The 25,319-nt window shown below is 40.8% G+C and overlaps 1 protein-coding gene and 1 long non-coding RNA gene across 5 annotated transcripts in view; both read right to left on the reverse strand.

Annotated features, from left to right (window-relative positions):
• Positions 1 to 2,288: 2,288 nt before the first annotated feature.
• The window catches only part of hif1al (hypoxia inducible factor 1 subunit alpha, like), a 34,258-nt gene continuing 11,227 nt past the window's right edge, over positions 2,289 to 25,319 (reverse strand). The window contains exons 2-15 of one of the 4 annotated variants that reach the window (XM_033631348.2): positions 23,808 to 23,998; positions 18,435 to 18,571; positions 15,994 to 16,078; positions 12,359 to 12,474; positions 11,235 to 11,419; positions 10,905 to 11,011; positions 9,824 to 9,971; positions 9,394 to 9,674; positions 7,889 to 8,049; positions 7,669 to 7,764; positions 7,082 to 7,245; positions 6,233 to 6,344; positions 5,465 to 5,588; positions 2,289 to 4,412 (exon numbers count right to left, since the gene is read on the reverse strand). In XM_033631348.2, the coding sequence (XP_033487239.1) occupies positions 4,345 to 4,412; positions 5,465 to 5,588; positions 6,233 to 6,344; positions 7,082 to 7,245; positions 7,669 to 7,764; positions 7,889 to 8,049; positions 9,394 to 9,674; positions 9,824 to 9,971; positions 10,905 to 11,011; positions 11,235 to 11,419; positions 12,359 to 12,474; positions 15,994 to 16,078; positions 18,435 to 18,571; positions 23,808 to 23,998 (1,975 nt within the window). In that variant the 3' untranslated portion in view covers positions 2,289 to 4,344. Of the gene's footprint in view, positions 4,413 to 5,464; positions 5,589 to 6,232; positions 6,345 to 7,081; positions 7,261 to 7,668; positions 7,765 to 7,888; positions 8,050 to 9,393; positions 9,675 to 9,823; positions 9,972 to 10,904; positions 11,012 to 11,234; positions 11,420 to 12,358; positions 12,475 to 15,993; positions 16,079 to 18,434; positions 18,575 to 23,807; positions 23,999 to 25,319 lie in introns of all 4 variants that reach the window. The other 3 variants (XM_033631345.2, XM_033631347.2, XM_033631344.2) reach the window with 3 other exon arrangements.
• Positions 16,144 to 18,428, reverse strand: LOC144462726 (uncharacterized). Its single transcript, XR_013490943.1, has 2 exons — positions 18,237 to 18,428; positions 16,144 to 17,488 (listed from the first exon to the last, which is right to left on the reverse strand). It is a non-coding gene; the product is annotated as an uncharacterized LOC144462726 (long non-coding RNA).

Raw genomic sequence — 25,319 nt, forward strand, 5'->3', positions numbered from 1 at the left:
CTCAATTCTAAACTTCAACTTCACTAATTTCGAAGAGGGAAATATTGTACATTTAGTCCACCACATATGTCTGTCTGCTGGAGTAAATAAGGACTTTCTAGATTCAGATTCTTAATACAAATTAATACTTTTGTACTTTTACTTGAGTAAGATTTTGAATCCAGGACTTTCACCTGTAAAAGATTTGAGTGCTTCTTCCACCACTGATGTCTGTTCTTGTAGAACTGCAAAATCATGTTAACTTCTTTATCTTTGTTATTCTTGACTTTTGTTGTCATGTTGATTTCAGTCCCTTTAGTCTTCTCTCTGATGTACAAACCTTTTCTTTCTTCATCTGGTAATTTTTCAGTTAAAAAATTGCTGAACTCTGAACAGCTTGTGAGTCATTTACCAACCAGCGTTATGAAATCAGGAGTCTTTTACCTCCACTGCCCAGTCACATACCAGACAGGAAGTCACCTTTGAACACTGAGTAACAAGAAGTGACTAAGTTACATAAGTTTGAAGCAGAAAGGAAGTGCAGAAAGAACAAAATGTTGTCTCCGTAAAATTCTTTCAAAATGGTCTCGCTGTAAGAAGGGAGGAGTGGGAGGATTTCTATCCTCAGTTCAACTAAGTACTTTCACTCAAGTGCTGTACTGAGGTACAACTTGTGCCTTACTTGAGTATTTAAATTCTTCCACTTTACGAAATCAGAGCCAAATATTGAACTTTGCTTTATTTATTTGAGCTTTAGTAACTATTTCACAGATTAATATTTTACAAACAAAAGATCTGAATGATAAACTAAATAATAAAACTTTTAAAATATGGTGCATTGTTAAAGGTTAAGCTGCCCAACAGTATTTCAGGTAAAAGAGTGAGACGCTACACCTGAATGCATCGGCGAAATTCTAATATTTCAACACTTTGTGTCACAGAGGCCACAAGTACTTTTATTTTTGACATTTAAAGGATAACTTATTTTTCAACCTTGACCCATTTTTTCACCTTTTTTGTGTCCAATGAACTAATGAGAGCAACAATTTTTGAAACTAGTCACATACTGAGCGAGAGCAGTGACCAGGCTGCAATGTAACCACTCAGGGCATGTTCACTGATCAGCCGAAACATTAAAACCAGTGGTGGATGAAGTGAGTAACATTGATCATTTCATTTTAATACAATGTTCTGCTGCGAGACCTTTGGTTATGGCATTCATGCGGATGCCAATTGATGTCCTCCACCCACCCAAACATCGCTGTGGACTTAGTAACCCACAGCTTAGCAACATAACGTATCTCTACATGTTCACGTTCCAGTGCACGCGCTGCTGACACCAGCGCAAATGGGCCTGATGGTGAAGGGCAGTCATGGCAGGCCTCCTGGCAGCCCTATGAGACCAGAGATTGGCTGCGTGCAGTCTGTTTCGGATTGTCTGGGCAGAGATCGATCAGCCATATCGTCCTGCAAACCTTGACTGCAAACTCGTAGAAGACTGCCTACGGCTCCAAAGTGGTGACAGGACGACAATGGTCTTCTTGGGGTGCCGTCTTCTTGGGATGCCTACTTCGCGGCCTGTCTCCAACATCCCCGGTTATATGGAACTTTGCCTTCAGTTTGTAGATGGTACTAAGGCTCAATCCAAATAATGCCGCAACTTGGTTTTGCGGAACACCAGCTTGAAGTTACCCTATTGCACGGGCCCTATCCAGATCAGTCAAACCTGGCATGCTGATTATTGGAGCAGACACCAACTGACAGCTGCAGTAGGGCCCGTGCTCACAGCTCACTTAGGGGTACCACAAGCTCAAAACAAGTCAATAGCAACAGCAAAAAAAAAAAAACGCTGTTTAGCATTGGCAGAGAAGATTTGGCAAATTTTTCATGGTCGCAACCCACATACTCTGTTCTGCTGCTCATCCCATAAATGCAAGTTCCTTACAAATGTGGCACCATTTAAAACGGAAATAAACAGGCTTTCCAACGGTATTAGATTTATTGCCAAGAACCATTGCTACATCAAAGAAATAATCTACCAAACACATATATGTCGTTACTTTTGTGCATTGTTTAGAAGCTTGTGCGCTGTAGTCAACAGTCTGACACACAGTACTGTTTTTGTGTTTTGGCAGACTTCACAAAAAAAAAAGCAGTTGTGCACATTGACACCAATAATGTGATTTTCCTGTTTCAGAACTGCACTGAAGTGAAGAAAAGCTCCCGTTTCTGGGAAGATGAAAAGTCACTGACAGATGGAGCCGCTCAGCCCAGGACAAGGTAAATATTTCATCTATACACACAGAAGCTTCTGCTTTGACTTCATCAGCTTTATTTAGTTTAAGCATGGTTACAGGATAACATGGTAAAAACAAAGTGTATTTAATTTGTCTTTCACTGGATGATCAGAGCCACAAAGAACTTGAACACTGAATTAGAGCAGACAGTTTGCACTTCTCAAACAGAGTGAGCATTTTGTGGGTTTATATGTAGAAAACAACTGTAGTCTGAGGCAAAATAAAAAGTGTAGCACCATCTCGGGCTGCTCCCTGAAAGACAGAGATTCGAAAAATCAGTTGGGGACCCCTCAGTTGACCGAGATTCTTTCAACTCTTTTATTGTCACAGAGTTCATTGTACTTCTGTAAATGTTTCAGATTTAGCTGCAGTGAGCAGTCCTCACTTTCACGCTGCTCTCTGGCACAGGCAGCTGCCCAAAGGAGAGGCTTTTTCGCAGTGAAGCTCTGAGATAACGTCATATCTTCCATCCTCTGCATAGAAGTGTTGAATTTACAGCTCACAGCAACTTAATACAACAGTAGCTTGTTCACTAATGAATATCAATGTCACACTAAACATCCCGCTGAGCCCTGTTCAAACTCTCAAACTCTATATAAGAAAAAAAAGAAACAACTAGTCTTATATTCATATTGAACTGCCAAATCTGATTTGGCTGGCATAATTCTGACTAGAGTACAGCCTCAGCACCATCACAATATTTCGTCTACCCTCGCTGTATAGGTTAAGGCACAATTTATTACAAGTTATAAAATTCAAACTCATATTTGACTAAAACAGCCATACTAGTGTTTTTATTATGAAGCTTAGCTTAAGTTCAGTCAGGAAGACTTTCTTTATGCTACATCCATTCACAATTCTCTATCCCGCTCCCATAGCTTCCACCAATCAGCTGAATGTGTGTGTTCCTTTTCCTAGTTATCCAGAGCCCAAGATGAGTACATCAAAAGCCTGCTCCTCTACACATCCAGATCCTCAAATCCCTCTTCGTCGCATCTCATCACCACCACCAGCGTCTAGACTCTTTACCACCCCACTGGAATAGATGACATCACAATGGGGTCTAATCACCAAAGACTTTTCACAGGTCTCATACTTGTGTGCAGATGTCAATACATGTTCTTTTCTCTCAGTACAAGTCTCTCCTGATTGAAATACTTCTAGTGAGTACATAAACAAGCTGATGCATGTACTGCAAGTTAACCCACTGCATGTATTAAATTATGATCTGACTGCATTTTATTTATATGTGGTTTGTTTTAGTCCACATTGATGTCTGGAACTGCCACTAACACTCACAATGATGTGTCTGAAACCTTTACTAAAGGTAGAGGAAGGTAAGCATCTGGCACCATGGGAAGATTTAAACAAACAGAGTCATTTGGATATGATTGTTGTATTACATAACACAGTAATAACAGTTCAGAGTGTATAAAAAGATTTAAAAATATGCCACTGAAAAAGTATGCCACTGATAATAACAAGTTTGTTTGTATAATTTGACAGAAAACAGATTAATACACTGAAGAAAAGAATAAAACTGTTAATATTTGATGGCTGTTGGCTCAAAGCAGAACATCATGTTTGACTGATGATGGACGCACAAACAAATTAAAATTGATGAAGTTAAAAGCTGCGACAAATTTACTTTAGCTGCTCAGAGAAATACATTCAAAGATTTGTCTCAGTGTTTAATCCATGTAGGATTCTTTTTAATATCACCATCTCCTACTTCCATGAAACACACTGATGACAATGACAGTTTCCTCACATTATATCAGTGAAAATAGTGGTTAATGCAGAAGGAAAACATGCGACTGCGCAGCGATAGGTTAAGGAGAGTCAACAGCATCTCTATGTGCTTCACAACATGTCATTCAACATAGATTGTTCCTGGTTCAACTACATGCAACAAGGTCATGTTGGACCTCACAGCAGGTCACACGGTGTGTGTGTGTGAGTTTACGTTCACGTGTGTGTTTATATGCGTGCTCCCAGATTGCTGCAGAGAGATGCAGCGTTAATTTTCTTGCTTTGAGCACAGAAGTGGAGCTGAAAAGGAGCTCCTTCAGGTGATGGGGGAGAGAGGTGGTGACAGGTCAGGTGGAAGAGGTGTGAAAATGTTCCTCATCACAGCTGAAAGAGAGACAGACACTGTTAGATGAGACAGACTTGTGATGCAGCCTCCTCTTTTAACTTACAGAGGTTCAATTTTTTATTATACAGTATGCCATAAAAACTGTCGGAAAAATGTCAGTAAAAGCCTTTAAAATTGGTTGTATAGTATGACATCAAAATTCATTAAAATTTCACAATATAGAATGTCATTAAAATTCATAAAAAGTCACAGTATAATATGTAATCAAGCTGAATGGTGAATTTACAGCTCACAGCAACTTAGCACCGTACAGTCTCTAGCTTTTGTTTGATATCTAGTATTGGCAAAAAATGTTGCACATTTCTGTCCTGATGTTAGCGTAGTTAGCTTGTTACTATATATATATAACGTGAATGTCATTGTCTCATTGACTGTCCCGCTGAACCCTGTTCAAGCTCTTAATAGAAAAAAGGAGCAATAGTTGAATATTTGTATTGAACAGCCAAATCTGATTCAACCAGCATAATTCTGAGTCTAGCACAGCCCTAATCTGTAGATCCTTATACATGACACTACAAAGTAAAAATCTCACTGTGACCTTGGGGGAACTTTGTAGTCAGACTTGACACTAAAAAAAGACTTCAGTTTAGGATACACTGTTTTTTCCTTGCTCCTCTAGAAGCCTCCTCTCTCCTGGTCTCCCCCAGGTGCATTTAATAGAACGATTGTGTGTCACAGGAGGAGAGAGGAGGCAAGGAAGCATATTTTAGCATAATGACAAGTACCCAAATAGCGTCCCCTGAAATCAATATGTATCGACAGCACACTTGCAGCACACTTCTGTATATAGTTATTTTCACAATTTGCAGTTGTGAGGATGTTTTCTTATTAATTTGAAGTGTGTTGAACTGTCAGGGCCACCGTAACTCAAGAGTTTTACGGTCAGGGTTAGAGAGCTGATCGGCAGGATTTATGACTGACTCACTTCTCTTTTAATGGTTTTGATTTGAACTGCAACTATGACTGAAGAGTGTCCAAACTTTTCAACCAAATATTACTCTGTAACTGTGTGTGTTTGTGTGTATGTTACCTGCACTGTCGCCAAGTCCCTGTATGCCTTGCAGAACAGGGTCTCTGCCTGTGAGAAGCTTTGTGTGCTTTCCAGGTACCGGCTCCAGGAACAAATCTGATCGGTCGGTTACCTCCAGACAACCCTGAAGATTGAAGAGTACAACAAATGGTCAAAAGGAGCCACAGAAGCCTGAACAACAGGTCAAAGCTTAGTTTAATCAAACTGTCAATCATCTTCAAAAATCTTCATTAATCAGGGTGGCAGCATTACATGAATTTTAAGCTCTATATTGGAGGTAATTATAATGAGACATATAAATCAGAAATCTAATTATTTCAAACCATGGAAATGTAAGTGAATCACTGATTTTAAGCTGATTCACAGTGATCAGGGCTTCAAGTGAATATGCTCATTATTTCAATAATACCCACTGATTATATATCCTGTGCTTCCAGCTTTCTGTTATTTATAAAAAAGGAAATATTCAGAGTGATGATCAGCCTTTAATTTGTGGGATTTCAGTGCAAACAGATCTGAATCAAAGCAAACTAAAAGGGATTAATTGTCACGACTGTTCTCTTCCCAACTTGGCGAAAAAAAAATCTGACTTATAAATGTCTTCTATTGTGTCAAATTATCCTCATGCAGATCCTTTTCTTAAGCTTGTTCTAGGGAAAAGTTGAATCATTATTAAATATAGTGAATGTTCTTGAGGTTCCTTTTCTATCATTCTCTAAAGCACTTTGTAAGCTTCTTAAAAAAGGTTCTTTCCCACTTTCCACGCACCAGTAGTCTGTGGCTTAGAAGAAGTTCCTCTTCGAATGAGGAAGGATCATGTTTCTGTCTCTTCTCCTGAATCATCAGCTGGGACAGCATCTCATTATCTTGGTTATGGCACCTTAGAGCGAGACAGAGAGATTGTAAAACATGTGAAACATAGGCACCATGGGCATATGCATGTGCTTCATACAGTAACCCAGTGTTTCCCATACATTTATTTCTCTGTAGTGTTGAACACTTTGCACTCGCTCAGCCCCTCCTTGCCCTGCTCTCTCTCTCTCTGACCACAAATGAGACAAGAATTAGCTAGCTAACATTAGCTACCCCACCGTCTGTCCACCTTGCTCCCTGCTGCTGTGGACTACTGCCGGGAGGAGAGCTGACAGTAGCTAGGGAGACAGACCTTTGGTCAGAGGATGTAGCAGCTCAAATTCGGCCTGTACAAACCCTCCAGCGCCAGGTGTCACAGCTGGCTGATAGACAGCGGCAGTGCCGGGTTTAACCTGGCTAACAGTAGCAGCACATAAAGCTACATAAACACAATAATGCCGTATTTTACATATATATTTCGTGCATCTGCTTTGTTGACAAGCTGTACAAATAGTGCCTCTTCCACTATTTCTGCAGGGGCTGGAAGCAAAGTGCTGCACACACAGTGAGCTACTGTCATGGCAGGTTGCTGCCGCATATCCACACAACTCACAGGAAGCACAGCTCCTATTAAAACACTGTCACTCTTAAAGTACTGACACTAATAAAACAGGTTATGGTGCCATTTTTAACAGCACACAGTATGGCAATACTTTTCTTATATTGGCACACTGTGCAACACCAAAGTATGCTGGGCCATCATACCGTTTCCTGCTCACTGTAATTGCATGCGATACAGACGAGGGTTCAGGCCAAGAGGGCCGAGGTTTGTCAGCCTCCTCTGGCAAACTGCTGAGGACGGTTAGCTGGAAGTCATCGTCCATAGAGATATAAGGAGCCAACATTTCCAGATCCATTTCCTCCATGTCCTTAGGAAAGACAGACTAGAAAATTAAAATCAGAGGGAGGATAACACATCATTTATGTTGCACCATAAATGTTACAATGGAGATATTTGAGTTTTCCTTTTTGATTTCAAGACCCAATCTTGAAATCGGAACACTTTCTTACAGACTGTTGATCTCAGGTCATTTTAATCAAGATCTTACATTGTCTCCACTTTGGAATAATACATCAGATGTCAAACACTCTTTGTTTTTGACCAATTTGCACCAAATACTCAGATTGTCAAAAAAGGAGTTATCACTTTAAATCATTTTTAAGATTTTCACCTTTTTTAAGATTACCTTTTCTAAAAAATAAATGCTAAAAATATGACTCTAGACATGGAAGACAGAAGAGACAAAACCACGGTTTTCTAAGAGAGGACTGTAGACATTTCCTGCTCTTACCTCCAGTGTTTGTCCTGTCTTCTGAAAGTCCTCTCGCCAAACAGCCAAGAAACTGCCCACCTCGCCGTTGTCCAGGACCTCGTCCTCACAGGGGCTCTGAGGGAAGGAGACAGACATGAGACACAGAAGAAACAAAGGGGGAGAGTAAAGAGTTAAATCAGAAAGCGACATAAATACTTCCATTTTCCATTTTTTAAAAAGATTTAAGGCTCATATTTACCTGCTTAGGATTGGGAGAGGATTCTTGTGATGATGACGGTGGAGTGATTGGGCTGAAGATGGGTGAGAGGAGCTTTCGCAGCTGTGGGGTGCACAGGTCCTGAGGGTTGTCTGGCACTGACTTTGGACTGGCTGGACTGGTGAACGACAGCTCGAAATTTTCTGACAAGGACAGAAAACACAAAGAGCACAAAAAACTATGAACAGACTGTCAGACAGCCCTTTCTGACAGGAAACAGCTCCAGTTTCCTATTTATGCTCTTGTAACAGCCACCAAACTGCATTGAAAAAACTTCACTTCAAAAGATCCAAACTGTCCCATTAAACTAAAGATCCAAGGATAAAGTGTAACTGTGTACATATTAGGGCTGTAGTCTCCTGGTCGATTATTTGGTCGCTATGCTCTCGTCCGACCAAAGTCTCATTGGTCGAATAATCGCCGTGTTACTTTCATGAGGAGAAAAGTGCTACATCAACAGCTCTCCAGGATTTATCCATTATTTCCTGCAGCGGGGGGGCAGGCTAAGATACCTGTGAAAATGGGGGTGTTTTAAAAACACTCCTGTTGTTGACACAGAAAGTTGAACTCGCCCACCCTCACGGTCAACGTCGCAGTGACACAGACCTCCTGTCTGCTTCTGTAAGCTGAAACCATTTCCCTCAGGGGAAAGGAAGCTTGTATTTACTTGTATTTCACAGATAAGAAACAATAAATTGTGACGATAGTAAAGCCTCCACTAAAATAGCATTTGAAATAAAAAAGTAACTGAAGCTAATAGTCACAAGAGTGAAATGAAATGTTGTCACACTGAGAATGGTTGCTCATACTCCCCCTCCTGTCTGCTCATAGTTATCACCATAAATCCTAATACGATTATGTGAAAATAATTTATCTAAATGATTAAATTTGAAATCTAAAATTATTTAAATGTATGCAAGACAGGCAAAACGTGGTAGACCTACAAATCTACTGCTGGACATATCATCAAGTTTCAAAATTGTTGAATAAAAAAATCACCTGGCTAAAAAGTATCCCTTTTTCTTGAAAGTGAGACTTCTGTGTAATTGATGCTGATTTTATGATCTTGCAGATTCCAGATAAAAGATGTTTCCACCCTGATTTCACAAGTACAAGCGTGTAGAACGTTTTTGCTGAAGGGCTCTATATAAACATTAAATATTAAGGACATTAAAACTATAATATAATTCAACAGCGGAATAAGCAGCATTATCTCCTTTTATTTCGTAAAGGATGGTCCAGTGTATCCTATGCTACAGGAGATGATAAAAGAAGCACTGAAGCTCCTTTCCTTTGTATTTAGCAAATTTAAACAGCTCTTATTATAGCTGCTGCTTAGATACTACAGGGTCAGCAGCCTTGTTTTAACTTTAAACAGAAGAAGGAAAAACTCTGGTGCAGACAACATGCTAATGATTTTGTAATCATTTTAAGAAACCTTTGTCACTGGGGTTTAAGTAAATGTGAATGTCTTTGGTGTGTCTCACCTCCTGACAGCGGGACAATGATGTCTCCGGCTGCGGGAGCCAACTGGAGAAGCTCCTCCGGCTGCTCTTTCAATTTGAAGAAGAGCTCTGCACTGTTGCTGGGATCTGAACCTGCACGCTGAGTCTTGCTGGAGCTGATGAGATGTTCACTGTCAGGGTCAGAGATGTCAGAAGTCCCGCAGTCTTTTGGTGCCAGCGCTGGTGAGAGGGGTTCAGCTTCAGCCGGCTGGCCACGACGGATCTGCTCCATGGAGAAAACAACATCTGGCTGCTCCACGGCACTGTAGAACAGGAAGAAGATGTAGGAGTTTGTAGTTTGCATTACACAACATTACACACAACATCCTTTGCCATGTGTACTGTAGCAGCTCTAAAAACACCAGCTCTGTCATAGCTCTATGAGACATGAGCTCCCTGCTTTTTTAAGTACCTGAGTACGAAGTTCAGGCAGACGACGGCCTCAGGCTTTGACATCTTGCTGCTGTAGAGGACGGTCGCCTGAGTCTCTACCCAGACAAAGCCACCACTGTTTGCCAGGAAACGGTATTGTCTGGTGCTCACCTGACCTTTGGACAGCACTACACCAGACAGGGACATACACAGAAAAGAGATGGGTTGTCCTCAAGGTTCATACATGCAGGATTGAAAAACTGTAGCATACAGTGGTGTAAGAATGAGTCTTAAAACCTAATAAGTGTGTTAGCAGTTAGCTTTTTTGCAGTCCCAGTTCCCTCGTCTCAAAGTCAATGTGTTGGTGGTTGGATGCCTGAAATAATGTGTTTATGTTTTGTTCTGTGGCATACATCATTTCATAGCCCATTTGTAAATTTTGAAACCTTTACATGTCTTAAAAAGACTGCTGCTAACAAGTGGTTAATGAGACTACAGAACATAATCACACCAAACATGTTGTGTTGGGGATGTTAAATCATGTGAGCACGGTGTAGTTTGTTTTTAGTCTAATGTTAGCTTTTCAATTTGGTGATTGCATTTACAGTTCAAAATTCAAGAAAGGGATGTTCACTTGTTTAGATTATCATGCTGAACAAAACATCTAAGTATCATTAACTTTTATTTGTCACAGCGCTTTCTGTCGAGGGAACCGAGGCGATGCCATCTTCCATGTTGGCCTATAAAAAAACCTATCATCCTCGCACCAATCTACTGACAAAATGCTCCTGCTCCTCTGTGAGCTGAGTCATTCTCTGTTTGTTTACAGACTTGTAACATATTTGTGCAACTCTCATGTTTTAAGTTCAAATAAAGATGATATGTATTCCTGTGTGGGCTTAAAAATTCTAATCCTTGAAGCTTAGGAATTGAAAACACACACTGAAAATTACACATTAAATACCACTAATACTGTTTTCAGGTAGTTTTTATGGATAGGTGTATCTAAGTACAGGTGAAATGAGTGAAGCAATGTAGTTTTGTTTATAATCAGTGTTAGCGTTGTCTTTAATTGATTTTACATGTCCTGTATGCTGTTTTTCTGGTACACAGAAACTCACATGTGTGCAGGCTCTTGTTGACGTGATCAGAGTCGAGTGCATGATGAAACTCGTAGGCTGAGCGACCAATCAGATCTTCAGGTTTGTATCCCACCAACTCTGTCACCCTGGAAACAGAGAGATGGAAGAAAAACAAACAGAAGAATTAAAATCACAAACAAAGAGGTTCAGGGATTTCTATTCCTCTCTCCCTTTTTTGTCTTTGTGTGATGGGACATTCATCCAAACAAAAAGGACCTCTCCTGTCTCTTCCCTCCCATCCACAGGGAGGTCAAAGGTCCGGGTCAGTTACTACCCTGGAAAAAGTGAAAGACTTAGTGGTCATCCTACCTGCCCTCGCAGTGTGTGAAACAAAGGTCCATGCTGTGGCGGGTGAGGAAGGTGCAGGTGCCCAGAGGGAATTCCACACTGGATGGGTGGGGGATGGGTTCACACAGCAGGGTCATCACTCGGCCAGCAGGGGACAACCTGGAGCTGCCATCGAACTGATGGATGTACCCTGTACAGTGAAGAACCTGTGGAAATGGAGAGGGAAAAATTAATTCAAGATGGTGGAGTTGGGCAGAGTATTGTTTCAGGTCAAGTTTAACATACCAATTAGTATCAATCTACTGAGAACAAATATTGTTATAAGTCAAACAAATCAAATAGCTGCTAAATGTCATCTTTACACTAACAACTGCACAAGAACTTAATCTAAATGGTACAATACTCAGAAAATATCTGATCAAACTATCTTTTAAAGGTCCAGTGCATATGATTAAGGGGAATATATTGGCAAAAAATGAAATATAATATAATGTTCTTCAGTGTATAGTAACACATGAAAATAGGAATCGTGTTTTCATTGCCTTAGAATGAGCTATTTATATCTGCATAGGGAGCAGGTCCATGGAGATCGCCATGTTGCAGAGCCATATTTTTACAGTAGCACAAAATGGACAAACCAACCACTGGCTCTAGTTCAGGCCATTCATGTTTTTGCGTCAGCCACAGTAGTTGGCAGCCCCTCAGCCCACTGTTTAGGTTTAAAGCTAGAGTGAAGATACGGTTATTATACAAAACTACACAACCTCAGGCATCCATTGTACTTCTCTCTAATCGTTCACTGGAGGGATTTTTTTTCTCTCCTGGTTTTGTTTTAAGGTAAAATTAGGAATATAATGGTCACAGACTTAACTGAAAGACATTTCACTCTGTGTTCTGAAAAACGGACCTCACCTCTTGTGTTTTCATCAATCATATTAAGTAGATGTATGCAATACATATACTGGATATGGTGATGGTTGTTAAAGATATTGGTCAAGAGCTTATTCAAAATTGCCCATGTTGGTATTAGAGATAAGGGTGGGTGGGTGGTAGCCGTTCTTGGCTGGACAGAGCTATCCATGCTTGACTTCAGCACTGAGATAAGTGTGTGTGTGTCTCTATATACAGTCTTTGGTGACACTAGCCTTCCAGGCAGCAGACTTGATGTTGACGGTGCGCCCTCTGCTGGTCAGGGTACTCTTCATGCGCAGGAAGAAGTTCCTCTCCTTCTGCTGTTGTGCCAGTGGTTTCTTACTCAAACCTGAAAGCAACATGACAAAGTAAACACAGGTAGCTCACAGTTCATTTACTCAAGATATTAATCATTTATAGAAACTCAGAAATGTTTTTATAAAATGATTGGAAGTGCAGCAACTAATTGCTTAAGTCTTCTGGACATACAACCCCCCTCTTGTCTGTATTTAAATGACTTGTTATTGCCAAGACGAACAGATGATACCTTGGCTAAGCACCTACCCAGCATAATTTCAGATGTCAGCAAAAAAATAACACAGATCATCAAATACTGGAGGAGAGAAAATGAAAGGCATCTAACCTCCACAACCAAACTATGATCTAGTATCCAGAGAAGGAGGATGTTTTTATTTAAAGATAGACTATGTAGGATTTTCCTTAAAAAACAATACAAAAAAAACCCAACAACATACAGACTCATACAGAAATAATCCCTCTCTGTCATCACTAATGTCCTATTTGAACTGTGTAGCATTGTATTAATCTGCAGAGACACTGCTCTCTGCCTGAATTTTCTTCTTGCTGTGCTTGGGACGTTTAGGGGCACAGCGCATGGGTGAGGCTGGGACTTTATTAAAAGGGAGCGCCTATGTAGTAGCAACATGCCTTTGAGAGGAAGCCAAAAAAAAAAAAAATCACGGACACAGTGCTGAAAAAAATGCAAATAATGAGGTGCAACACCAAGTGGACAAAATACACTGCCTGGCCAAAAAAAAAGTCACCACCAAAAAAAAAAGGTCATACACTCTAATATTTCGTTGGACCGCCTTTAGCTTTGATTACGGCACGCATTCGCTGTGGCATTGTTTCGATAAGCTTCTGCAATGTCACAAGATTTATTTCCATCCAGTGTTGCATTAATTTTTCACCAAGATCTTGCATTGATGATGGTAGAGTCTGACCGCTGCGCAAAGCCTTCTCCAGCACATCCCAAAGATTCTCAATGGGGTTAAGGTCTGGACTCTGTGGTGGCCAATCCATGTGTGAAAATGATGTCTCATGCTCCCTGAACCAGTCTTTCACAATTTGAGCCTGATGAATCCTGGCATTGTCATCTTGGAATATGCCCGTGCCATCAGGGAAAAAAAAATCCATTGATGGAATAACCTGGTCATTCAGTATATTCAGGTAGTCAGCTGACCTCATTCTTTGAGCACATACTGTTGCTGAACCTAGACCTGACCAACTGCAGCAACCCCAGATCATAACACTGCCCCCACAGGCTTGTACAGTAGGCACTAGGCATGATGGGTGCATCACTTCATCTGCCTCTCTTCTTACCCTGATGCGCCCATCACTCTGGAACAGGGTAAATCTGGACTCATCAGATCACATGACCTTCTTCCATTGCTCCAGAGTCCAATCTTTATGCTCCCTAGCAAATTGAAGCCTTTTTTTCCGGTTAGCCTCACTGATTAGTGGTTTTCTTAAGGCTACACAGCTGTTCAGTCCCAATCCCTTGAGTTCCCTTCGCATTGTGCGTGTGGAAATGCTCTTACTTTCACTATTAAACATAGCCCTGAGTTCTACTGTTGTTTTTCTTCGATTTGATCTCACCAAACGTTTAAGTGATCGCCGATCACGATCATTGAGGATTTTTTTCCGGCCACATTTCTTCCTCGAAGACGATTGGTCCCCACTATCCTTCCAGTTTTTAATAATGCGTTGGACAGTTCTTAACCCAATTTTAGTAGTTTCTGCAATCTCCTTAGATGTTTTCTCTGCTTGATGCATGCCAATGATTTGACCCTTCTCAAACAGACTAACATCTTTTCCACGACCACGGGATGTGTCTTTCGACATGGTTGTTTAGGAAATGAGAAGCAACTCATTGCACCAGTTGGGGTTAAATAACTTGTTGCCAGCTGAAAGATAATCGCCCATGCAGTAATTATCCAATAGGAGGCTCGTACCTATTTGCTTAGTTAAATCCAGGTGGCGACTTTTTTTTTGGCCGGGCAGTGTATGTTAAAGAATAAGAGTGAAGCTGGAGCTGGCTTTCACTTTCGCACTGAAGAAGAGGATGGGGATGAAGAGCAGCTGTTAGACAGGTGTCGGCGGTTAGCTTAGTAAAGTTGCTAAAGTATCAGCGTTTCCATTACCATAAATGTAGAATTCCTACAAGAGACGTTAGTTTTAGTGAATTATGCTTTTGATGGCCTGACATCTATTAATCTTTAACCAAACAGTTAGTTTTTAAGAACAAAGAAATACAAATTACGTTAAATACAAGGGGCCTGTCCTTTTACTCTGCTGCTCCATTGACTCAGTGAGCTTCAGCATTTCAAAGGCTATCCATTAAGAGGTGATTAAATTTTGACTATTTTGTGTTGTAAAAGTCTTGCTTTTATTTTTCTGTTGGTTTTGCTGACAGACAGCCGGCTAGCTGTGCCAACATGTGCAAAAATAGTGCCCACTCTCCACCTCGTGGTCTCCAATGGTTGTCTAACGTTAGCCATCACTGCTCTGCACCGCACACTACCTGGGTCAGTTGGGTGCTATCTAGCAGCCCTGCTCATTCTGCGATTACATGGTGGAAACATGGTAGCCAACCCCTGGTCTCTCCAGCTAGCCCTGGTGAGTTAGCGGCCACAAAAACCTCTTAGCATTGTTAACCAAGTCAGCACCACTAGCTGTGCTGACACTGCTAATGGTGCTGAGTGACAGAGCTAACAGTCATAACACACTTAACAATGCTTATAGTGATGATGTTAGGTCAGGACGAGGACACCGACATGTGTAACCAAAAGTATTCTTGGCACTGACATCCCTCCAACCTCCAGCATTGTAGGAGGGAGGGGCCAAGTTTTATTGTTGTGTTTACTAACAGTGAGCGACTAGCCTGGTTCCAGACCATAGACCCCGCCCACTCAACTGAGTAGGCTTGCATCTCTGGTCTGGCATACTTCAATGAATTTGCGATTTATCTCGTCCAAACGATGGACGGACCAATGAACGCCGGGGGTCTAGCGATTAGCCAATCAGCGCCACGCTGATGTCAAGCTGTACGCCGGTGGGTAACTGGTGAGGATAGCAACAATGGCGACCGCTACAGATCCTACAGACCACATTAACGATGCTATCGAGGTATTTCGCCACTACTCGCGTTAATGGAGGACCAAATTAAGGAAGCTGCTAAACTGGATTTAACGGCGATGCAGCTGGGCGTGCACGACGACGGAGACATTTTAAACGGGCAATGCTCGCTTGTTTTCGGCACCCCCGAGGCATGGATACTAATGACGTCAGATTCTGGGTGAGTCGTTGATCTCTACTGATTGGTTAGAGAAAAAATCAAATTCCCTCCCCCTTGTAAATCGCCTTCAATGGAAGCCATGTCAGACTGAAGGTTCTGGGAGCTTCAGTCTGACACTCAGGCTAGTGAGCGACAATTCCTGCATAGTATACCTTTAACATTACCATTAGTACAGGCTTTATGTGTGTTACTCCTGTGGTTAGGAGAGGAAATCTTAAACACTTTGTGTTTTTGAGGATTGTTATTGTATTAATAAGCCTTCTGTCTGACCTGGACGTGGAGCCATCAGGTCTCTGAGCTCCTCCTGATCACAGGGATGAACAAAGTCGTAAATACTCTGACCAAGCAGCTCCAGCTGTAAACAACAATAAACAACAACAGTCACAAAGAATGATCATCGGTATCAGTCTGAGGATGGAAAGTCAGCTGCATCCATCTTGAAAGTTAAAAGAAGAACTACTGCCTCACAGTTGTATGTCTTCATGCACCAGTGTAGCTGCAATTATAGTTTCAAGGTGGACACTCAAAATTAGAGTTATCAATTCAGTATCTGACCAAATGTTTCTGGGTTGTGACTTTGAATAATGGCCAGAAAAGTGTCTGCAGAACATTATGATGTCATACTGAAGTTGATCTTTGACCTTTAGGATAAAACATATAATTTCATTGTTTTATTCTGTTAGACATTTGTGTGAAATTTTGTCATAATTAGAATATAAATTCTTGAGTTATGGCCAAAAACATGTTTTTTTTGTTTGTGACCTTGACCTCTGACCACCAAAATCTATTCAGTTCATCACTGAGTCCAAGTGAACATTGGTGTAGAAGTTGAAGAAATTCCCTCAGGACAACCCAAAAACAAAATGCCCCCGGCCACAGCCATCACCAGCGCAGAGGCATAAAGACAACTGGGTGATATTACATTTACGTGTTTCTTTGAACTGTAATACTATTTACAATATTACTATGTATTTTGTGTATTTGGTATGACTGGTGCTTTGGTTTAAGATTTATCGATAGTTATTTGACTTTACTGAATCACTTAATTTTCTTAACAATTTATTGTTGTGCTTTTAATGAACCAAAACAGACTAAATCTAATTAAATTATTGGCAGGAGGCGTTGAATCTTTGCTGAGGGAATGGACAGTAAATTGGATCACTGTAAGATTAAATCAAATCTACATTACACAGCTGGAAAGCACATTTCACTTTGTATTTCTGTATGCACTCATAACCTAGTTGTGTTTCAATGATAAACCTGATCTCTTACAGAACTAAGAATAGATCTCATGGATGGTCTCTCTCTCTGCTCAGGTTACTCAAAATAAGTCAGGCACTGTCCCAGAGGCTGACAGTAAAAACTCCAACTCAAATTAAGGGAATACTTCACTCCCCAAACGACAATTTCTCCACATTGCCTTCCCAGTGAACACAGAATCCAAAAAACCAAAAAAAAAAAAAAAAAAAAAACTGTGGATTTGATGTCATAGAGGTCAGTGTTAAATAACAGGAAAACTATATAAAAACATCTGTTTCCAAACTCTTCAACAACTCTGCAGTATAAGCCGAGTGTCATTTATACAGTCATATGCTCAGTACTTCACAGACAGTCCTTTGCAAGTGGGGACTGAAATAAAAGTGAAGCTTCCTTCAAAGCCAAACTCCATTGACATAAATAGTAATTACACCTTGCTGAACTCTGGAGCTGCTGCTCCAACACTGCCTTGATCAGTTTGTGTTGTTGTGTTACTTTCAGACTACCCCTATAAAACACCAAAGTCACACAAACAGAAATTCAGGTAAGTGACACAGGAAAAGCAACACATACAATCTATTTGTGTGTGTAACACTGAAATGAAGTATATGCTATGGCCTAAACCAGGGGTCTGCAACCTTTGCCATTAAAAGAGCCATTTTTGACCAAAAATAATTTGAAAAAATCTGTGTGGAGCCGCAAAACATGTTTGAGCCTTAGAATCAAGGTAAATAGCCTATTAAGTCTAAATTAGTGTATACTTATGGTCTAAATAAGCATTTGTTAATATGTTTTACCACAAGGTGGACACTGTGCAGGGCACTATTAATAATTATCTGGTACTTAAATTTTGCAGAGCTGGGAGTGAGAGCAAACAAATCTGTCCACGCACTACTACATTCTCTATTTTATTCAATTTACTTTTTTTGGATTTGGCATCCATAGCTAACCAGCCACTGCTATCAAGGTTCAGCAACATTTGGATTCATAGAATGAATTTCCATAGACTTCTTTTCTCAAAGGCTCAAGGAGCCACTGGACAGGGGCTAAAGAGCCACATGTGGCTCCGGAGCCACAGGTTGCCTACCCCTGGCCTAAATGATGAATTTGAAAGGACAACACTGAATAAAACTACTGTGTTATGGTATTGACACTTTCCCCCACTCAACCTTGAGCTGATAAATGTGCACAGTCTGCACGTGCATTAATATCTCTACGTTCACTGGTTTAAAATGGAGGCTCTGCCTTTTATTTACCTGTTGCCATGGTGAATTGTAGTAGCAGATCCTCACTGATGATGGATTTTTTCATTCAACATGCACAAGCTTAACTTGGGGTGAACATACAGAGTTGATTGAACTGCAAGTTTTCCTTCTCAAGGTACATCAGCTCAGAGTTCAGAATTTGTTAAACCTGCTTTCTAAAACAGGGCCCAGGTTGTGTTCACACTGTACCTGTGTGATGCCAATGTATCTGCTGACGTTTTCCGTCAGGTAGGTCATGTCTCCCTCCTCAGTCATCACCATGATGAAGCCAGCCAACGCCTGAGGATAGAAAGCATCCATTGGATCCTCCTCTTTCTGCTTCTCACCTGCTGGGAAAAAACAAAGTTATTATTACGGCAGACGGAACAGCCTCTGTTAAAACTTCAGTTGCCTTTATGGCCCTGTTAGGTTTTGATGAACCAAAACATTTTGTAATTACTAACTTTTGCCCTAAAATGACGCAGACTTAGGGTTCTAGTTTCGCAGACCGGGCAAGGTGGGGGCACAGCGCACCTGCGCTTTGCCAACTGGTTGTGGCCAGGCAGATTTTGCAAGTTTGGCACACCGTGCGCGCTGGTGCAGCTACTCCTCTTTCCCACCTCCGTCCCTCCTACCTGCGCAAGTCGGAAAGAGGGAGGAGAGAAGGTGTGGAGTGGGTTTTACACACATCACACCAATCAAATGAGCCCCTCTCCTCGCCCTTAAATGCGACGCACAAAGGCATAATCAGAGTTTACTCAATTCGCCATGGCAGAAGAGAGCAGCAGCGTCAGACAGCCAAACTTCTCTCAGGAGGAAACTGATGTTTTGGTCCGGGAGGTCCAAGCTCGCAGTGTCCGAATACACGGAACTGTGAGCAGACCTCCACGGGCTGATGATGCAAAGGTAGCCTGGGAGGAGGTCACCACAACTGTAAATCAATGTTGAGTTTCTCTCACGTGCCCGTGCGCTCTCTCTTTCTCTCTCGCAGTCTCACTCTGTTTCTTTTCTTTTGACTTTTCTAAGATGACAGATGCTGAATATATACTCCCTATCTGATGCTGTGGCTGTTTGTGGTTGGCTGAGAGGGATGTGAACTCATTAGTTTGCAGCTGTGTTAATCAAATCAGGTTGGGTTTCCATTACGTGTGCCAAACGTGCCAAACGGTGCCAATCCCCTTTGATCTGACATCAGATGTGACGGGACAGTCGATACAGAGATACATTTATGTGCTGATTGCAGATAGTTGCATTGAATAGTGTTTTTTGTGGGTATTTATTGCATTGTTAATGTGCCTGACATTCTGGAAACCTGCCTGTGAGGTTTTGGTGACGTGTGCGCACTGTCCCCTGGTCAGCCAAACTTTGGCTTACACCGGCTGCGCTCCGCCTGCGCTGACAGTAGACCTGGTTTCAGCTGGCGAGCTTTTAGCGCACCTTTGGCGAAGCCTTTTGGCACGAAACTGTCACTGCGCCAAGCTGGATCTGTCGACACCTCCCCCTGCTGCGCCGTCACACCCATCTCAGCGCACCTCGGTCTGCCAAACTACCAAACTGAGCGCACCTTGGGTTGCGCTGCTCGAAACTAGCTCTGCGCGGGGTTCGCCACCGGGAAACTAGAGCCCTTACAGTTTATCTGCATCATTCTTTACACCCATTCATCAGTGACTGGACATATCTCTGTCATATTTTCAGACCTTGTAACAAACTCATCCAAATATTAAGAATTGCATTACCAGTTAAAATAAACTTTTTTTCCCTCTACTAATCAGTTTTCCGGTACAAACTCAGGAGAACCACACTTCAAAAATCCTGCTGCTTTTTTTCTTGTTTGTCATCTGAGTAATAAAAATCTGATACTCTGATCTCTGAGGAAACAAAACAGCACAGAACTCATATCGTCAGAATAATATAGTGAAAGAAAAATACCTTAATACTGAACGTGAAAGAGTCAGAGGGCTCCATTTCCTCTGATGCCTGACGGATTTCACTTTTGAAACTCAGTCATGAAAAGTCACGTAGATTAAGAGCAAGGGGGGGGGGGGGGGGGGGGGGGTATTAAAGGCTTTAGTTGGCCTAGTGGAGCACTAATTACATATTTGGGACGGAACATTCCCCAAGTATTCACATACACTCAAAAAGCATACACTGCCATCCAAAATAGTCATTAGCAAATGTTATCATTAGGGATGTTCCTAACAACTGTATTCCCTGAAGTTTAAATCAAAGTTTAAACAGACTAGTCAACAAATCTTAAAGTGAGAAAACCATCAGAAAACAGTCAAAATTGTCTAAAAAGATTAATATAAGTATATTGCAAGAATCATTTTAAAGGCTCACACTGCAGATTCTGACTGTAGTCATAATTAATGCTATAGAGTTTATCACTGCGTACATGTGACCACACTTACATGTACTGTAACTTACACTGTAGAGATGACAAATTTAAATATGTGGTTAAAGTGCTTGAACCCTGCTACAGTGTGCTTTCACGTGTGCATTTTCATCAGTCTGTTGTGCCTGAGCACAAGCCGCAGTTCGGTCTTATAATATATCATCATGGGTGAAATGTATCATCATGGGTGAAATGTATCATCATGGGTGATTTGAATACAAATCTATTATTGCCACGAAGTAGCCTAAAAGAGTCTCTTTCATGTCTCTGTAAGGTGTCTGGTTTACAGCAATTAATTACTGAGCCTACTAGGTTGTCTATTAATTGCCAGTCCCTTCTTGACTTGATTTTAGTTTCTGACTGTGGAATGATATGTCAGTCAGGTGTGTTGGATGTGGCTTTCAGTGATCATAATGCAGTTTTTTGCACATGCAAGAAAATGAAATCTCAGCCAATAAATGAGCATTGTTCCATCAAATACAGATGTACCAAACAGTACTCTGCTGAGGTGTTCAATCAAAGGCTATCTGAGAGAGACTGGTCGGATGTGCTCGAATGTAATGATGTTGACAAAGCTTGGGATTTGTTCAAGCAGCATTTCATAGCTGTTCTTGATAAAGTTGCACCAATGAGGGAAACAAGAATTAAGCACAGAAGTGCATGTTGGATGACATCTAAAATCGTTGATCTGATCAGACAACGTAACAGATGTTTCATAAAGTTTAAAAAGTCTAATCTACCAGCTGACTATATAACTCTTATGCTAATCTTAGAAATCAAGTTAGTTACAAGGTCCAACAGGCTAAGTCTGAATTTTATTCTGATTCCATTGCTGCAAATGCAAAACAGCCTAAAAAACTATGGAAAATTCTCAATGATATGGGATCAACAGCAAAATCAAAATCAAAGTCTGGTAAAGCGGGGCTTATTATTGAAGATGAGATGTGTTTTGATAAGCGGCTGATTGCCTGCCATTTTAACCATTACTTTACAACGGTTGCTGCCAGTCTGGTTAGTAAATTGCCAGGTGCTTCTGATAAATATGGCAATTCATTTGTTAACTCCTTTTATAGAAGTAAAAATGTCTCTGCAGATGCATTTGCAATTAGTCCTGTCTCAGAGGATAAAGTAAGAGCGAGCCTCTCAACCCTGTTAGTGAATAAGGCCACTGGCTTGGACCTCATTCCCTCCAGGTTTCTTAGGGGCAGTGCTGGGGTTACATCTAGTATTATTACCTATGTCATAAATCTGTCCATAAGTCAGGGTGTTTTCCCAAACGATATGAAGAATGCTAGGGTGGTTCCCCTCTTCAAGAAAAATAGCAGAGCTGATGTTGGGAACTATAGGCCAGTCTCAATTCTGTCAACTATATCAAAGATTTTTGAGCGTCTTGTGTATGAACAGGTGGAGGAGTATCTCATCAGGCATGATCTATTATATGAGCTCCAGTCTGGTTTTAGAGCTGCCTATTCTACTGACACCTGTCTCATTCACCTCTTCGACTATGTGCGTCAGAATTTTGATCTAGGAAATTATGTTGGTATGCTTCTACTTGACCTGCAAAAAGCATTCGATATTGTGAACCATGACATTTTGATTTCTAAATTACAGTGCATAGGTTTTAGAAACTCAGCACTCAAATGGTTCACTTCTTACCTAACAGATAGGACTCAAGTATGCGATGTTGAGAGGACCCTCTCTGATCCGCAGAGTATAACATGCGGGGTGCCCCAAGGTTCGATCCTGGGGCCCCTGTTATTTTTAATATACATAAATGACATGTCAGCTGCGGTACAGTGCAAGTTGCTATTATATGCCGATGATCCTGCTTTACTTGTCCCAGGGTGTAATGTTAAAGGCATTGAAAATACTCTTGGCATAGAGCTTGAGTCTGTCAACCAGTGGCTTGTAGACAATAAGCTCTCTATGCATCTGGGCAAGACTGAATCAATCTTGTTTGGTACAAAAAGGAAGTTGGCAAAATCAAATATTTTAAAGGTAATGTGTAATGGGTCTGAAATTGTGTCTAAATCAAGTGTCACATATTTGGGTCTAACATTGGATCAATCACTTATAGGTGAATCCATTGCAGCCAAAACTTTAACCAAATGTTCCTGTAAATTGAAGTTTTTATATCGCAAGACAAAGCTTTTTGATTTTTCTGTAAAGAAATTATTGGTATTAACTCTGGTTCAATGTCATGTGGATTTTGCTTGCTCTGCATGGTTTTCTGGGTTGACTGTGAAACTTAAAAACAAATTCCAAGTGCTGCAAAACAATGTTATTCGGTACCTGTTAAAAACACCCCCCCGTACTCATATTGGTAGGGAGGAGTTTACAAGAGCTGGTCTACTACCTGTACATCTAAGAGTAGAACAACTTAAGCTGAACCATATGTTTAACATTGTTAATGGTCATGCCCCCAAATATTTATGCTCTAATGTATCCATGGTCCACACGCAGCATAGTCATAACACTAGGGCCAGCATCCGCTCCTGCATAGTTCCTAGAGCTGATAATGCAGTTAAAAACTCTTTCTTTTACACTGGTATCATGGCATGGAATAGTTTGCCAACTGCTACAAAATGCCTCTCATCACGAGGGATTTTTAAAAGACAGGTCAAGCAGATTTTATGGAACAAGGTGGATATTTATTGATGAACTAGATAGTTTTTACAGCTGTTTTGTTTTCTTATTTATTTTGTCTCTTACTTACTGTATGTATTTTTAGTCTGAGATTGTCTGCTTCTTGTTTATTTGTTTCTTGTGTGTAAACACCAAGGACCATGCTGGAAATAAGTATTTTACTTTAGCATGTTATCCTTAGGATTACGGTCTTATCGTCTTCGAGAAATAAATCAAATCAAAATCAAATCAATGGAAAATCACATTACATTACTGACATTTGTGTTACTTGTTTATCGTTTTAACAACATGCTGATATTTGAGTGGGATTAACTGTTACTGTAGGAATTATGGCCAATAAGCCACTGTTGAATGATGCATTTTTCTAAATAAGTGTAAATACATACTGAACTGGATTTTGTGTACAGTAATGCATACTATTAGGTGCCATTTGTACTGTAATATGACAAAACAAACGCTTAATAATTTCTCAATAATTGAGAAAACTGTGGAGCGCTCAGGTTCTGTTGGGTTGGACAACCATCAGAAAATGTGCTTCTAACCTGGTTGGAGGAGGTGGTGCATCCGCAGGAAGCTGATGGCAGCTCTTATGATGGCAGATTTGTCCAGGTGTGAGCAGACTCTGCGGGGGAGGGGCAGAGTGTGGGCAAGCTCATAAAACACCTCTGACTCCTGACTCCGCCTACATCTGGCCGCATCACGAGAACGCAGCTTCCTCTGCTCTGAACTGGTCCTAAAGGAGGGGGACAAGGAAGGAAAAAGTTGTATCAAAGTTGTAAATTATGCCACACTCCTTACATCTTCTCCGCGTTCGTAAACTTGCTATATTGTAGGCAACTGGACGCATATTGACAGGGACACGCACAGACAATAACAAAGAGACAATGAAGTAGATACAGATGAATACTTACATCCTTACTACTTACAGTGTTTCCCATATATTGACGAGACTATGGTGGCCCGCCATAATCTAATTTGCCCCGCCATAGTCTCCAAAAATCGTCCAGATATAAAATGCCTCCGGTACAAAAAACTCTGTAGCGCACCAGCTGGAGCGCCTACTGAGAATCAGCAGCGGTGGTCATATTTCAGCAGCAGCAGTGCACCGCTGCTAGTTGCACATAGGGGAAACACTGGCCCTCCAGAGGCAGATCAGTACATTAGTCATTTTTCTTTTGATGACTGAAATGTTTAACCACTAACCCTTAGCTGTATTTTAAGTATAACCCTTCACCATAACATACCACTAGTGTTTTTATCAGTAAAAACAGAACATTTTTTACACATAAAAAACACAAAGATGTTGAAATCTAGGCATATTCTGCCATCATAACGTGGCTCAGAATTCACCAGATTGATGCCTTTAAAATCAAATATATACAAAAAATTTTCCCGGGGGAGCATGCCCCTGGAAGGTTCGGACCCCCACCCCCCATAGTCTCCAAAAATCCTGTCGGAAACACTGATACTTACAAGTAGCCTATGAATATGATATTTACCAAAAATAATAAGAGATCATTGTTTGCATCCAGGTTGTCTATTAAAAAAAATGCATCAATGTAACTAAATGACAGTGTGTGGTTATTAACATTTTCTCTACACTTGCTTATGGTCAAAAACAACACATTTAACATTGCACAGAAGTACATTTCAGTTATTCAAGCTCAGTAAAAAGATAAAGATGTGAAAGAAAACGCTGATAATGAAAATATTGTAAAGGCACAGATTTGTATGCCAGGTTTCGTGTCACTAACTTGTACTAAAATGGGAAATTAAACTTGCAATATTAAACCTTGAAGTTCTGCTGCCCATTCAACCTCAAAGTATTCCTCTACAGCAAAATTAAAGCTGCATTATTATTCTGTTAGTACTGATGGGTACTAGAATAGCAAAACACTGTTTTTAATAAGAATACTAATAAGTTTCTTTTCAAATCTAGCTACATAAGTCACATCAACTGCCAAAAAACAGAGACAATGTAATTTAAATTATGATGCGCCAACAAAAATCTAAATCAAATTATACATCTCTTTCAGCAGATTATCATTTTCTGA

The sequence above is a fragment of the Epinephelus lanceolatus genome, chromosome 4 (genome assembly GCF_041903045.1).
Source record: "Epinephelus lanceolatus isolate andai-2023 chromosome 4, ASM4190304v1, whole genome shotgun sequence".
Classification (NCBI taxonomy): Eukaryota; Metazoa; Chordata; class Actinopteri; order Perciformes; family Serranidae; genus Epinephelus; species Epinephelus lanceolatus.